Raw genomic sequence first — 12,956 nt, 5'->3', positions numbered from 1 at the left:
TAGGTTGGTACGTTTATGCAGTTTCAGGGAACTGTGCAGCTTGTTAGCAAACGGGCATGCCACGACCACGATGCTTCGGTTTCAACCCTACGTACAAAATACCCAAAGCAGATATCCGAAATATGACGATACCGGACCAGTTTGTGGAGCTGGAAGCCCAAGATTGGTGTAACGAAACCAACTTTGTGGAAAAATCGCCAGTGGGAGACTTCCATAAAACATTTGCACATTTCAAAAGAGATTTAATCAACTCTTTCAAGACTATCGAAGGCAATGCGAAAGATGCGTTTATTCGGCAGTACGCTCTCAAATGCAGAGACTACTATTTGTCTCAACAAGGCAACAAACTTCTACATACTGCCTACAAACGGCGCAAAAAGGCTGTTAAGTTGCAGGACGAGATCGACCGGAAGAAGGCTTTGGCTCGCATGCAAGGCTATGCAAACGGTGTAGAGCTGTCCCTGATCGGAGCACAAGAGTACGGACAAGAACTCAAGAGTAGCACTATCAACCGTGCCGAAGAATCAAGGACAGGAGTAAGTCATTTAAAATTATGTACTTTGCTACAGTTACTCTAAAATTTGTCTCAATATAGCCACAAAAGGGTCCAACGGTCGACAAACAAGAAGAACAATGTGAATATGAATATGAAAACGAAGACAAAGATGAAGGCGAAGACAAGCAGGGCAATGATGAACTGGAGGAAGACCAAGATGAAGAGGGACAAATACAAGCCGTAGCGGCGGACATGGTCGGCGAGAGAATCCAAGACGAATTACCAGATTCGTTATGCCATGTTTTCTTACCATGGGTATATGCATTAGTAAGTGGCATCCATATCGCTTTGCCAAGGTGTTAAACTAAATATTTTCATGAATTTATAGCTCGAAGGCAAAGATCATGTTGCGCCCACGGGGACACTTCGGGCATACCAATGGGATCCATCTAATGCAAGAGATGTTTTAAATCAAGTATCTTCTACATTGCTTTCGCATTTTGATGTTGACAATTACACGTCATTTTGCATGTTGCAGTAAGTGTTTCGCCTATGAATTTCGAGACTTGTAATAACACTACTATCATATTTGAGACTTTCTTTGTCATATATATTGAACACAACCAACGAAGATATGATGAATCTCTTCAGCAATTGCTTTGAGCCAGAAAGATTACAGAAACTTATCCTGAAGCCAAGCTCAAAAGTGAAAAAAGAATATCAAGAAATCGAGGAGCTTTGCGACTCGATTTGCCAGGTGAGAAACTGCGTCACCGAATAGCTTCCGAAACTAACAAACTGTCCACGCAGCCTTTTTATGACAAAACGAAGGATGCAGCGAGAAGAGCCCTGCAGATGATAGCAAAAAGAAAGAGCGATTTGCTTGAAGTTCATGAGGATTATCTGGAACTGCAAATTCTCGATATCTACGAGCACCTGTAATTTACCGCTTATGTCATTTTTCCTGTGCTTGAGGCTAAAAAAGTATGATTAGGATACGCGATACCACAGACCGAGAAACCATCGATGAGGATAAGGATTCCACTGAGGCCGATTTCTTCCACGCTGTATACCCAATGATCAAAATACTACTGCGTGGAACAAATTCAGTGAAAACAAGAAGGTATTATCATTTCATCCTTCAAAAATTCAAAAAAAAGAAAAAAGTGCTGCTGCTAAGTGATGACTCAATAGCGGAGAAGCAGCATCCAAAGCATCCAAAGCCGCGAGGCAAAAGCTGCAAAAAAGATATAAAATCCATGTCACAGACAGAATGTACGGAAGGAAGATCGATGTGCGTTTGCGACACGCCAAGGAAAAGAGCTTTGCTGTGTAGAATGGAAGAAAGCAAACGTGCACGTGAAGGCACTTATGCAGCAGCAAACGAAGATTCTTCGGGTTACAAAATGCATCTTATCTGAAATCCTCAAACTTCCGATGTCTGTAGAAGATAGAGAAGGTTTGAGTGTGCTTGCTATCGATTGGCGTGGTAAGGCAAATTCACGCAAATTGCATCTTTTGACCACCTTACAGAACAGAATAGGATTTGATGGATACATTGTAAAAATGAGGAAAGTCGAAGAGATCTACATCGCAGAACTGGAAGGGCGGTTATTTGTTCCGCGGCATGCAACACAGATAAAAAGATTTAAGGAAACGCTTGTGCACCTAATTAACTGGAAGGTAAGATGCACAATGCCATAGACACTTGACAAAATTAAGACCGCTCTTATTACAGAATCACTTGGTTCGGTTGGCTGAAATTGTTGATGGGGCAATGGCTGAGAAAAGATCCATGGAGAGCTTCGAAGGCGTGTTACAAACAAAAAAGCGATCTTTGACCCCAACGGATTACACATACTTTAGTCCTAAAAGATCTCGGTAAAAAGGTATCTGTTTATATCATGTAACTAATATACAGAAATACCAAATGATGCGATCTTTTCAATCTTATATGATGTGCTGTTGATAAGGTCAGGAGAATATGAGGGTAAATAGGCATAACGGTAACCGCAGGACGTGATAACTTAGCAATATTGCCAGACTTGTGGATAGGGGCGTCATTCATTGCAAGATAGTGGCCTTTCATCTGCGGATACTCCTCCATCTCATCCATTGTCACATTCAGGAAGCTAAGGTAATGTCCTGTTACAGTCCCTGTGATTGTAAGTTCAGCATGGCTTCCTCGCTTTCTATTCTCATTAGGTGGCGACTTCAATTTGTGAAAAAACTATATCTCGAGCAAAGAAGATGCCATATGGGAAACTGATTAGATATATGCAGGACAAATGATGGACATCGCTTGTTTGCTTTTGTGGTTTGTCACATTTGCTATGTATCAGCGAAAATGCACTATCCCATATAATCGAGACGTTGTTTTCAGAGTCATCCCCGTAAACTACTTTGCTTTAGATTGATCTTGTGAAGAAAGACAAGAGCATAGAAACCGATCTATGAAAGCATTATGCCACTTTTCTCCACTCAGAGCACTGACCTTCAAAGACTAGCCGAAAATTTTCTTTTTTCCTTCGTTACGGATGGATAAACTGGCGGTTGTTCACTTTGACGAGGAATATACGCACAATGCCGTTGTAAAAGCATTGAAGAATAGTCAAATAGCTTGGAATATTCAAGAGCACCCACAAACCGATTCTCGTGATTCAGAAGATCAGATCGTTGCCCTGCAATGGCTCGAGTACGAATTGATCGATTGGCCGCTGGTCTCGATGAAGCAGACCGAGTCTCTAGTCAACGCATACTGCATACGCAAAGGACTCATACGCAAAGCACAGCTGTCTTACAATGTCAACAAATACTTGTCAAAAAATCCTGACAGTATTTTGAAGCAAGCTATCCCTGAGACGTGGATGTTTGAATTGGATCACGTTGATTATTTCGATGAAGCAATGAACGATGTGTTTGAAGTCGAACGCGATTTGCGGGAGAACGAAACTAGAGGGTCGCGACATATGTTCATCATCAAACCAAGTTTGGCAAACAAAGCAGCTGGTATCCATGTTTTCGACTCGATGGATGCGCTTTATTCTATATTCGATAAAGATTCTGACGATGAAGCAGACAGCGACGACGACGATGACGAGAGCGCAGAAGATCTATCCCAAGTACGAGAATGGGTGATACAACGCTACATCGCCAACCCATTGCTGGTGAACCATCGCAAATTCCACGTTCGTGCCTATGCCCTTGCTGTATCCAACATTCAAGTCTACTTGTATCGCGACATGCTAGCACTTTTTGCACTCAAGGAATATAATCTGGATACCCTCAATGACTCGCTCGTACACCTCTCAAATACTTGCATTCAGGCTGGCCATGCTGATTTTGTGGAGGACGACTCGGTTTGCTTATTCTGGGACCTTGTAGACAAAGGTGTCACCAACGATGCACTGAATGCCATGTTTACAAAAATGCAAGAAATCCTAAAGGATATTTTCGACGCCTGCACCAGCGAGGTCACTACGTTCCAGGCAATCCCCAATGCATTTGAGTTGTTTGGAATCGATTTTCTGGTGGATGACAATCTAAACGTCTATTTCTTGGAAGCGAATGCTGTAAGTCAAAAACCACACTCAAACTCTGCAAATGAAACTGACAAAAGCTGAATATTCTCTCAGTATCCCGATTTCAAGCAAACGGGTACTCGGTTGCAGCATCTCATTCAAGAATTGTTTGAAGCAACAGTCACTACAGCGGTTGAGCCGTTCTTTGGCAAAGAGAACACGCCCGATCCCAAATTTGTTAAAGTATTGGATAAGCAACTTTTACGACTTGAGTAATAGCATAGACATACAAATATTATAGACAAGCATTTTAACGCTGGCTTCGTTCGCCATGCTTGATTCATCGCAAAAGGCAGTTTTGAATTCGATCACGTGAAAGATTAAGATGCGCGACGCATGTGACCCTAGACGAGCTTTGTGCAGAAAGAGAACGATGAATAATCTGTTGTTGAAAAACCTCATTCCCCTTTTTCTCACAAATTGTCATCATTGTGTATAGGCACATTTATTTCCACATATATGAACATGCAAAGACTTTTCAAGCTCGGATAAATGTACAATTTTATTACATTTGTAAGCAAAAGTTTTACATGTTTCCATTCGCGTACACTTTGGTTAGATCTTTTGTAGCGTCCACCTTGATAAATGTGACCGGACATCGGCCGTGTTCCTCGACGTAGCGATAAGCGCAGGTGTAGCAAAAGACATAACCGGATGGAAGAGCGGAGGGATTATTGATAGGTGAAGCGTCGCAAAGTGGGCATGTGTTGGGTTTCTTTGGTAACTGTATACCGTCTGGATCAGGCTGTAATAAGGAGATCTTAGTATATGGATAATGCACATGTAAACTCTTGTTGATTTCTCACCATCAGTTTTTCCGGTGGTGGTATCGCATTGGGAGCATCACCGTCTGCAGCAGCAGCCAGCGCTGCTCCACCACGAGCGAATTCTGACGAGTACCACCATTCCAAAAATTTGTAAAAGAATATAGACATTGGCAGCATGAACTTTAAGAATTCAATTATCTTTCCCAAGAGTCTACCCGTTGCCTGCAGCGGTGAGAATCGGCCTTCTTTAACAGAAGCAGCGTTTGCCTTCTCATAATATGCTCTCTTTTTAACAATCCTTTTAGAAAATGTCAAACGTACGTAGAAGACTTGCTCCCACTTACATAATCGTTCATGCTCATTCGCTTGAGCTCCAAGCCTAGAAGATGTAACCATGGAGTGTAGTATCGTGTTTTACCAAACAAGTAGGCAATGTTGTAAGCTAAATTGGATCCGTGATACAATGCATTGATGAAAGGATAGACTTTGCGAAATAGTTGGATGAATCGAATCGCCAGTTTTCGTCGCCAATGCACTTCAGGGTCACCCAATTCTTCTGCTTCTTGAAGCTCGCGCTCATTTTCTCCAAATATAGATGCTGACGATCCGCCCGATATTTGATGATAGAATAGATCGGCTCTGCATTTGAGGTACGGGAGACCGACCGCTACTAACAATGATTTGCTGATATCTTTTTGTGACAATGCTGGTCCGTGCGATTGGCTGTTCACAGGCGTTGTAAACTTGCCCGCCTGTGATGTAGGTACTCTCTTTAAACCATAAAAGTTCTCGGCAAATGTTGCTCCTGGAAAACGACAATGTGTCAATATGCCAGGATTGCATAGATGTTATAAAGTCTTTGATATGTACCCCATTCCTTCAAATAGTGGCGTTCTATAGTCAGCATAAGTAAAGCGTAAAATTCTTCGTGGTTGTTGACAAGTCGTATTAGTAGGCGTGGGTATCGCTGTGCATAGATCTACTAGAAATGTCAAGCAATGCACGGTGCTGCCATGTTACGTTACTGTCTTACAGCGACCAGGTATTGGACGGCTGGTTGAAGCAACTCTCGCAGTTTCTGTTGAGCATCGAGTTCAAACAAGGAAGGCCTATAGGCATCTTCCTGTGAACCCAATGCACTCATAAACTCCATTGTGGGGGAAGCAAAAGGTGTGAAGAAAATTCACGTGTGGGGTAAGACGTCCAAAGTCGATAAGTCAGCGCATTTACAATTTTAGCGGACAATCTTGTCTTTTCCCCACACGCACACCTGCAGTCTCACACAGTTCGTTCAACACAATGTCACAAAATGACAGCCAGCAAGCAAGAGAGCAGAGATCTAGCACCGATCGCACCGCACCTCAGCCGAAATTGAACTTAAGCTTCCCACCGGGCGCCCAACCCGACATAAGTAAGAGAAGCAAACGATCAGTCTATAGGCTCTGAACGGTGGAGCTTAAGTCTATGCATAGTTCGGGCCAACCAAAAAGATGTGTATTACTTGAGTGTGCTTCAGGAGCAAATGTCTACAGTGTGTCAGCAATTATTTGGTAACGTATTTCTATCACCAACAACATTTACAGCGACAAGTATTCTGAAATTGCGTATAACGAAAGGATCAAGAAGGCAGCATCAATGGCAAAAGGAAATAGCAACATTTTCTGATTTTTGCTACTATGGACTCACTACTCTCCTTGGTTAGTTTCCTAGTGTATTCTTCGAGACATGCAGTTTGCTAAGTCATCATTAGGTACACAAACTTTGGGAGAAGAATACTGCGATATTGCTCAAGTAAGCGAGAAAACCCAAACCTACCCTGGATTTGCGGTATGTGGTAGCAGAGGCCATATTTGAATAATTAAGAGAGACTGAATAGTCAAACGTTGCAGCGCCGTGCGTGTCTAGTTTTCATTCATACCCTCCTACCATACATATACACCCGCGGATCTGCTGAATTGAAAAAGAGAGCTCGTCAGCAAAGCTTACGGCATCCGAGGCATACGGACGACAAGAAGGAAGCTGCTCTGCAAAAGATACAATCATGGCTTCCATCTATCCAGGAATTCGTTGTGAAAAATGTGCGACCGATACATCTTGCGATTTTCTATTTCTTTGGAGCGTACTACAACTTTTCCAAGCGAATCACCGGCATCCGATATGTACGAATTATATATGCATTTATTTTCAGGAATTTGTGTTTAACTTGGCTGCATAGATCTTTACTCGCCAATTGGGTCCGCATGAAGAACGTGCAGGTTACGAAGTATTAGGCGTCTTGATCTGTATACAATTGGCTATCCAGGGATTCAGAGCTGCACGCAGACACATTCAAGATATCCGAGCACGATCTGAAGCTGCTCAGCAACAAGAGCAGCAGATCCAGGAAACTATCGCGAAGGATCAAGATGCTGACGAATATGGCTTTATGGATGAATTGCTAGAAAAGAAAGCAGAGGATGTTGAAGAAGAAACTATCAACGAGGAAGTCTTGAGCTACGAAGAGTTACAGATGCTTAAATGCACGCTGTGCCTTGAGCCTAGGAAACGGACGACAGCCACTCAGTGTGGCCATTTGTTCTGCTGGGATTGCATCATTGAATGGTGTCAGAACAAGGTTAGTTTCCGAAACCTATGCTAGTTATCGCACACCAATTCTAAATCGACATTTGGTAGCCCGAATGTCCACTGTGCCGTAGTAATGTGAATATTTCACATTTATTGCCTCTCAACAATTTCTAGTGATAAAATATAAACAGATCAATTTAGATAAGGAGGTATAATTGGGTTCTTTATTCGTTCCATCTACTAGATTGTTTTGGCAGCTTTTTTACTGGTTGATAACTTCAAAAACGTATTCCTTCTCATCACCCTTGAAGGGAACACCCAATTCAATCAACTTCTTGAAAGCCTTTGCAAAGTCTTCGTAGAACTTGTCTTGGTCCTTTGCATAGAGCTCAAAGTACTTCTTGAAACTTTTGTCGTTGTACATGGCGATTTCTGCGGGTAACATCATGACATCCGGATTGTTCTTGTCGACATATTGATATCCGCCGTGAGGCAAGGTCTTCTTGACCCACTTGCGCTCAGTCAAGGCCTTGAAATATTCATTGGAGAACATGGTAGGAGCTTCCTGCCAAGGTCCTTCAAATCCACTGCGGTCTGGATGGCAGCGACCCAAGACATGGGCCCCTGTGAGAGCGACAATTTCTTGATCATCAAAGCCCTAAATAATTCACGATAAGCAATGCATATCCCATTGCAAACGAAGCAGGGCTGCTTCTGCCTTACCATGCGGTAAAAGATGTCACGGATATGGTCTTCTTTCTTGGCTGCATCGGGCAAACGGCCATCGGGAGTGCAAGATTCTGCAGAGAGAGCATCCTGACGTCCAGGTCTCCATGGGATTTGCGGTCCACCCTACAATGAAATCCTGTGTTACAAGCCTATTCTCACTTTCAAATCATATCCGTGAGAATAATATGCCTACCAATTCCTGGATGGCACAGACACCAGCCAAGGTCCACAAATCACCGTAGCTGATGTCGGGATACTTGGCATGGATTTTTTCCAATAAATCACGGGCCACCTTCAAGCCATTGTTGGCTCCATGCAACGCCTCTGGCTCAAAACCTGAAAAGAATAAATTTGTCTCAGCCTTTGTTTTATGCAAGATAACCCAGATGATAATGATGATACGTACGCATGGTAGCACCGTTGCTACCGCCAGTCTTTGACTCCTTGTCGTAGGTTCCTGACGCGTGCCAGGCAAGTCGAAGAAGAACAGGGCCGTAAGATCCATCGTCGTAGCTATCGCGAATAGCAGTTTTAAGATGGGAAATTCTCATGAGAAAAAAATGAGAACAAAACTTACTCTGGGTTGGATTCAAGTAATTCAGCAATGTCCTTGTATACCTGGTTGTAATCCACCTTCTTGGTCTTCTCTTGGACGGCTTGAGGAGATGGTCTGGTCTGCACGGTTTGAGTGGTGTTGTAGTAGTAGTATCCACCGGCAGCACCCAAGCCTGCCAAACCTATTTGATTGTTGGCGTGTGAGAACAGAGTTGATAACCATGAGAAAAGCCAATACTGCGTACGTACCTAAGAAGAACAAAGTGTTGCTGCTTCCGGACTTGCTGTTGGCGGTTGATGCATAGCCGCGACTGGCGATGGTCTGTGCTGCCGAGGGTCGAGCGGAGGCACTGGCTGCTGCAGTGATGGTCAGGAGACCTGCGCGAGGAGTAAAGCGAGAAGAGAGTCGGGGGAGGAGGCGGTAAGGCATGTTGTCAGAAAAAAAGAGAGCTAAAGAAAACCTGGTCGCTTAAGGATGGCGTGTGCTTTTTATATGGATTCGGTGCACGCATGAGTAAGCTGAGCGTGTGATCTGGTTGGTCGGTTGTATGTTTTGCCTAGCCACCCAATGAAGCTCGTCCCAAAAGCTGACAAAGGCTCTTGATCCGAGCAGCAGCAACCTGTCGGGAGCCAGATTTGATTGCCGCCGCCGACGAAAAAATTTTGCACCTTTTAAATACGAGCACGCGCTGTGTTTGTACTTGTTTCATTCCCTTTTCCTTCTCCAGGTAACTATCAGGGTTTCAGTTGGTTGCGATGAAACCGGCGCGTATTTTTTGTTGGGATGAGATTGTCAAGTAATAGAGTCAAGCACTGAAAATTATTGAAGATATTTATTACTGCTGAACAAAATACATACGCGCCTTGGGGAATTTGTGATAACATATACACATTGCGCAAGTTTTACTCATTTATTCCCTTTGCAATAGGCTTTTCCTTTTATCTGGAATACATAGTAGTTGTTTTACTCGCAGATTCAGTCGTCGTATGAATAATAAAAGAAATGACAACAATACATTTGGAAGAAAACATGGTGTGCAATGGATATTAAAGACCTGCAATTTGCCTTGTACTTGCAGACGTTTTAAAATGGAACGATGGATCCCGTGGTTTGCTGTTCTGCGCGTTTCACGATGAGCCCGGCGATGGCGCTGTCTTGGACGCTGACACCAACGCTCTTGAAAAGTGTTTTTTGGCGTTGCAAATGCTGCGTATCTTGGTGATCAGCCACGATGTTTCCTATTTCGACCCATTGGTCCGGCGACGATGAAGCTACTAGCTCGCCGGACTCTGCTTTGCATGCCTCTACAGAGTCTACAATCAAGGCCTTCATTGTCTTTACAGTTTCAGCGTCGATTTCATGCATATCCAGGCGGTATGACCCAACGCAGTTGAGATGCACGTTTGATTTGAGCCAGCTTCCTTTCAAGATAGGTTCCGTAGCATTCGTGCAAGTGCATACAATATCGGCATTGCGCGCAGCGCTTTCTAGGTCCTCCATCCCAACACCTTGGACTTTTAGGTGAGGATACGTATCCTGAATATCCTTGACCAGCTTTTCCCGGCGTTCCTGACCGCGGTTCCAGATGGTGACACGCTCAATTGAAGGTCGGACAGCCACCATCATATCTACATGCGCGCGTCCCTGAGCGCCTGCGCCAAGAACTAGCAAATGTTTGGAGTCTTGGGATGCAAAGTAACGCGTAGCAACCGCGGACCCAGCAGCTGTGCGAACAGCGGTTAGGGCAGTAGCATTCATGACAGCTTGTACGCTTCCAGTTGCCTCGTCCAATACAAGTACAGTGCCTGGTAGACCGCCCTTGCTATCTCCTAGGGGTACACTGACAACCTTGATAGATGTGGTTGTGTCGAGTCTGGAAGGCATAAACAGCACCTTGTGCTGGTCGGTTGTGACACCAATGCGGTGGGGTGCTTGCGCGCGTTCCGGCCGCTTCGAAAACGTAGCAAAGGTGCTCGCCATGAGGTCCACAATCTCGAGTGCAGCTGCTGACGACTCATTGCCCAAAGCAAGTAAAGCGTCAACGTCCGCTTGCGAAAGAACACGAATCGTTGTCGTCGTCATGACACAAGTCCCCTGCAGAAGTTAGTAGCTTAAGGATAAAAGTATGTTTCAACCTAAACTCTCATCTTTTCTCTTTTTTCTACATTTCTCACACTTTCATCACCCCGCAGCAGAATGTTATCGCCTCCTCCGCACGTGGAGACCATAACCGAACAGCTTATCTGGATACTAGGCTATCTCAGCAGCATATTATTCATAGTTCCAATCCTTGAGCTTCGCATACCTGCTCTTGATGTGCTGCATGCCGTACTAATCAACTATTTGTATCGAACCGAGCTATGAGAGGGATTCAAACACATTGGATGGTCTCAGGGATTCTTGGCAACGGTGGTTATGGCCGCCGGCGGTGGCTGCACGGTGTCGGTCCTTAGAGGCGAGCCGTTTAGCATTCTCAAAAGCAACGAAATCTGGGTGATTTAAGGGTAAAGTGTCACTAATCAGCAGGTGGCGCGTTTATGCTAGTGCTGACGTTACATCTCTTAACCAACAATGCTCAAAGGACCGCCTACTGGGTCATGTTTGCCCATCCTAAAGTGTACGAATATACTCGTGTGCTGTTTAGCTACCCACTAGTGGAAGAAACATTCCATGTCGTTGATGGGATATTGCGCAATACTGCTATTGTGTCCTTCGGTGTTGACGGCACGGCTGCATTGTTGGGGTCAGATAAATGGGTGGCCCAAATCATTTGTGGCACTCTGGCTGGTTGCGGAGGAGGCATCTGGATGGGTAATAATTGGAACCAACAGTTTGACCATTCAATGTTGTCAGCGTCTCACAATATTAACCAGTGTACACAAATTCATATAAGATGCATTCCGTTTGACACATCATCAGTGGTCCTTTTCAACACCTCGTCTGTTGCAAGTCTTGTCTCCGGACATGAAAGCGACTTTTGCGGCGGCAGCTTACTAGTCGTCGCCACTCAGTCTGGGTTCAACAGTCCAGCACAAGCAGAAGTGTTCAACAATATCCTTTTATGCTCGGGTTTGGTTTACGGCATCCGGAAAAGCCGCAAAGAAGATCAGAAACTGATGAAACAAAAGAAGCAGTAATGCAACTATGTACTCCCAGCAGGATTTTCAGGGAGAGGCGACGACGACAAGCGACGACGACTATTGCAGTCTGGACTCGTCTGCGCGACTAAGTTTCCGAAATTCCTGTCTCCAAATACAAATAAAGCATTACTTGCTTTACGTTACTTATCTTTTCCTTTTTTTCTTCTCAAAACCTATTATTGATTAAATCTAGTTATGGGAAGCAATGTATCCAAGATCGGTACCACCAAGAAGAAAAAGAGCGGCAGCGGTATTGACAAGACCTTGATCGGCGTCCCTACCGAGTTTCGAGCAAGTTGAACAATTTTGTCATACGCTTAGGAAAACGAAGGAAAAGGATATGACTAACTCGGATATGGTAGCATATCTATCACGTTGGTAGGATCAACAAGCCCAATGATCCCATTATTGTTGTTGCAGATTTAAAGTATCATGTGTAGTTTAACTGTCAATTTTCAAAGGCACGGACCCAAACGATAAAAGAGACCAGAGACCTCCCGTTTCGAAGAATTCCGGTAGCACGACAATGGATGACCACTTTGGCGAACCATCTGAAGTACTACGCAAACAATTGCTGGAAATAACTGAAAGGCTACAGCAACTCACGCCTCCGCCTGTTCGTCGATCTGCGACCGTCGGAACTCCCATATCAATAGCTCGCAAACCGGTCGCAATCCCAGCAGCCTTGACAACACAGCAGCCTGCAACGGTATCCTCGTCTTCGTTCCACAAAAGACGGCCCGACCATCCATGGCTGACTCCACCTTCTTTGGATGACTCGATTGTTCCGACCGTAAGTTAAATGGTTGAAACAAGAACCCCGATTTTTCATCTCTCAACATGTTCCTGGGAAAAAAATTTCTAGCACAAGATGTCAATGATGAAGTGGTATGTCGAAAGCAAGATCGAATCCCAAGTCCAAAAGCACGCTCGGAAACGCTCCAAAAGCTGGACTATGCATCGATTACACCAGCGACAACCGTACCACCAGCAGCAACAGACTTTGGTGGAATAAAACGCTGCAGATAGAAATTCAATCGTGGATGCCGAGAAAATGTATACAGAATATCTTGAGCAGAAAAAAAGCAACTGTAGATAAAGAAAAGAACCTTGTTTATTTAG

At 44.2% G+C, this 12,956-nt stretch overlaps 10 protein-coding genes across 10 annotated transcripts; 7 read left to right on the top strand and 3 right to left on the bottom strand.

The window, feature by feature from the left end:
* Positions 1-56: 56 nt before the first annotated feature.
* VTP01DRAFT_4363 (uncharacterized protein) lies at positions 57-1,832 on the top strand (the record flags this gene model as incomplete). The annotated part of the gene is made up of 7 exons (XM_069383037.1): positions 57-536; positions 596-823; positions 885-1,033; positions 1,091-1,253; positions 1,307-1,434; positions 1,491-1,619; positions 1,691-1,832. 7 exons carry the CDS (start codon positions 57-59, stop codon positions 1,830-1,832), a joined length of 1,419 nt encoding a protein of 472 aa, XP_069243778.1.
* Positions 1,833-1,867: 35 nt separating this feature from the next.
* VTP01DRAFT_4362 (uncharacterized protein) lies at positions 1,868-2,788 on the top strand (the record flags this gene model as incomplete). Its single annotated transcript, XM_069383036.1, has 6 exons — positions 1,868-1,985; positions 2,040-2,179; positions 2,235-2,361; positions 2,418-2,469; positions 2,528-2,633; positions 2,702-2,788. The coding sequence occupies 6 exons, from the start codon at positions 1,868-1,870 to the stop codon at positions 2,786-2,788; spliced, it is 630 nt and encodes a 209-aa protein (XP_069243777.1).
* A 245-nt stretch (positions 2,789-3,033) lies between these two features.
* VTP01DRAFT_4361 (uncharacterized protein) lies at positions 3,034-4,293 on the top strand (the record flags this gene model as incomplete). The annotated part of the gene is made up of 2 exons (XM_069383035.1): positions 3,034-4,068; positions 4,132-4,293. The coding sequence occupies 2 exons, from the start codon at positions 3,034-3,036 to the stop codon at positions 4,291-4,293; spliced, it is 1,197 nt and encodes a 398-aa protein (XP_069243776.1).
* A 310-nt stretch (positions 4,294-4,603) lies between these two features.
* VTP01DRAFT_4360 (uncharacterized protein) lies at positions 4,604-5,997 on the bottom strand (the record flags this gene model as incomplete). The annotated part of the gene is made up of 5 exons (XM_069383034.1): positions 4,604-4,822; positions 4,884-5,129; positions 5,189-5,649; positions 5,715-5,823; positions 5,878-5,997. The coding sequence occupies 5 exons, from the start codon at positions 5,995-5,997 to the stop codon at positions 4,604-4,606; spliced, it is 1,155 nt and encodes a 384-aa protein (XP_069243775.1).
* A 146-nt stretch (positions 5,998-6,143) lies between these two features.
* VTP01DRAFT_4359 (uncharacterized protein) lies at positions 6,144-7,583 on the top strand (the record flags this gene model as incomplete). Its single annotated transcript, XM_069383032.1, has 7 exons — positions 6,144-6,255; positions 6,317-6,394; positions 6,461-6,541; positions 6,595-6,671; positions 6,734-7,003; positions 7,060-7,458; positions 7,518-7,583. 7 exons carry the CDS (start codon positions 6,144-6,146, stop codon positions 7,581-7,583), a joined length of 1,083 nt encoding a protein of 360 aa, XP_069243774.1.
* Positions 7,584-7,671: 88 nt separating this feature from the next.
* Positions 7,672-9,123, bottom strand: VTP01DRAFT_4358 (uncharacterized protein; the record flags this gene model as incomplete). The annotated part of the gene is made up of 6 exons (XM_069383031.1): positions 7,672-8,067; positions 8,133-8,261; positions 8,332-8,474; positions 8,545-8,651; positions 8,716-8,875; positions 8,943-9,123. 6 exons carry the CDS (start codon positions 9,121-9,123, stop codon positions 7,672-7,674), a joined length of 1,116 nt encoding a protein of 371 aa, XP_069243773.1.
* A 654-nt stretch (positions 9,124-9,777) lies between these two features.
* On the bottom strand, positions 9,778-10,776 carry VTP01DRAFT_4357 (uncharacterized protein; the record flags this gene model as incomplete). Its single annotated transcript, XM_069383030.1, has 1 exon — positions 9,778-10,776. One exon carries the CDS (start codon positions 10,774-10,776, stop codon positions 9,778-9,780), a length of 999 nt encoding a protein of 332 aa, XP_069243772.1.
* A 114-nt stretch (positions 10,777-10,890) lies between these two features.
* VTP01DRAFT_4356 (uncharacterized protein) lies at positions 10,891-11,308 on the top strand (the record flags this gene model as incomplete). The annotated part of the gene is made up of 3 exons (XM_069383029.1): positions 10,891-11,022; positions 11,163-11,198; positions 11,276-11,308. The coding sequence occupies 3 exons, from the start codon at positions 10,891-10,893 to the stop codon at positions 11,306-11,308; spliced, it is 201 nt and encodes a 66-aa protein (XP_069243771.1).
* Positions 11,309-11,373: 65 nt separating this feature from the next.
* Positions 11,374-11,831, top strand: VTP01DRAFT_4355 (uncharacterized protein; the record flags this gene model as incomplete). Its single annotated transcript, XM_069383028.1, has 2 exons — positions 11,374-11,505; positions 11,568-11,831. 2 exons carry the CDS (start codon positions 11,374-11,376, stop codon positions 11,829-11,831), a joined length of 396 nt encoding a protein of 131 aa, XP_069243770.1.
* Positions 11,832-12,029: 198 nt separating this feature from the next.
* VTP01DRAFT_4354 (uncharacterized protein) lies at positions 12,030-12,849 on the top strand (the record flags this gene model as incomplete). Its single annotated transcript, XM_069383027.1, has 4 exons — positions 12,030-12,125; positions 12,197-12,212; positions 12,296-12,627; positions 12,700-12,849. The coding sequence occupies 4 exons, from the start codon at positions 12,030-12,032 to the stop codon at positions 12,847-12,849; spliced, it is 594 nt and encodes a 197-aa protein (XP_069243769.1).
* Positions 12,850-12,956: the final 107 nt, after the last annotated feature.

The sequence above is a fragment of the Rhizomucor pusillus genome (genome assembly GCF_041956525.1).
Source record: "Rhizomucor pusillus strain CBS 183.67 unplaced genomic scaffold VTP01scaffold_2, whole genome shotgun sequence".
NCBI lineage: Eukaryota > Fungi > Mucoromycota > Mucoromycetes > Mucorales > Lichtheimiaceae > Rhizomucor > Rhizomucor pusillus.
Note: the sequence above shows the minus strand (reverse complement) of the source record. Positions and strands in the feature narration are given on the sequence as shown.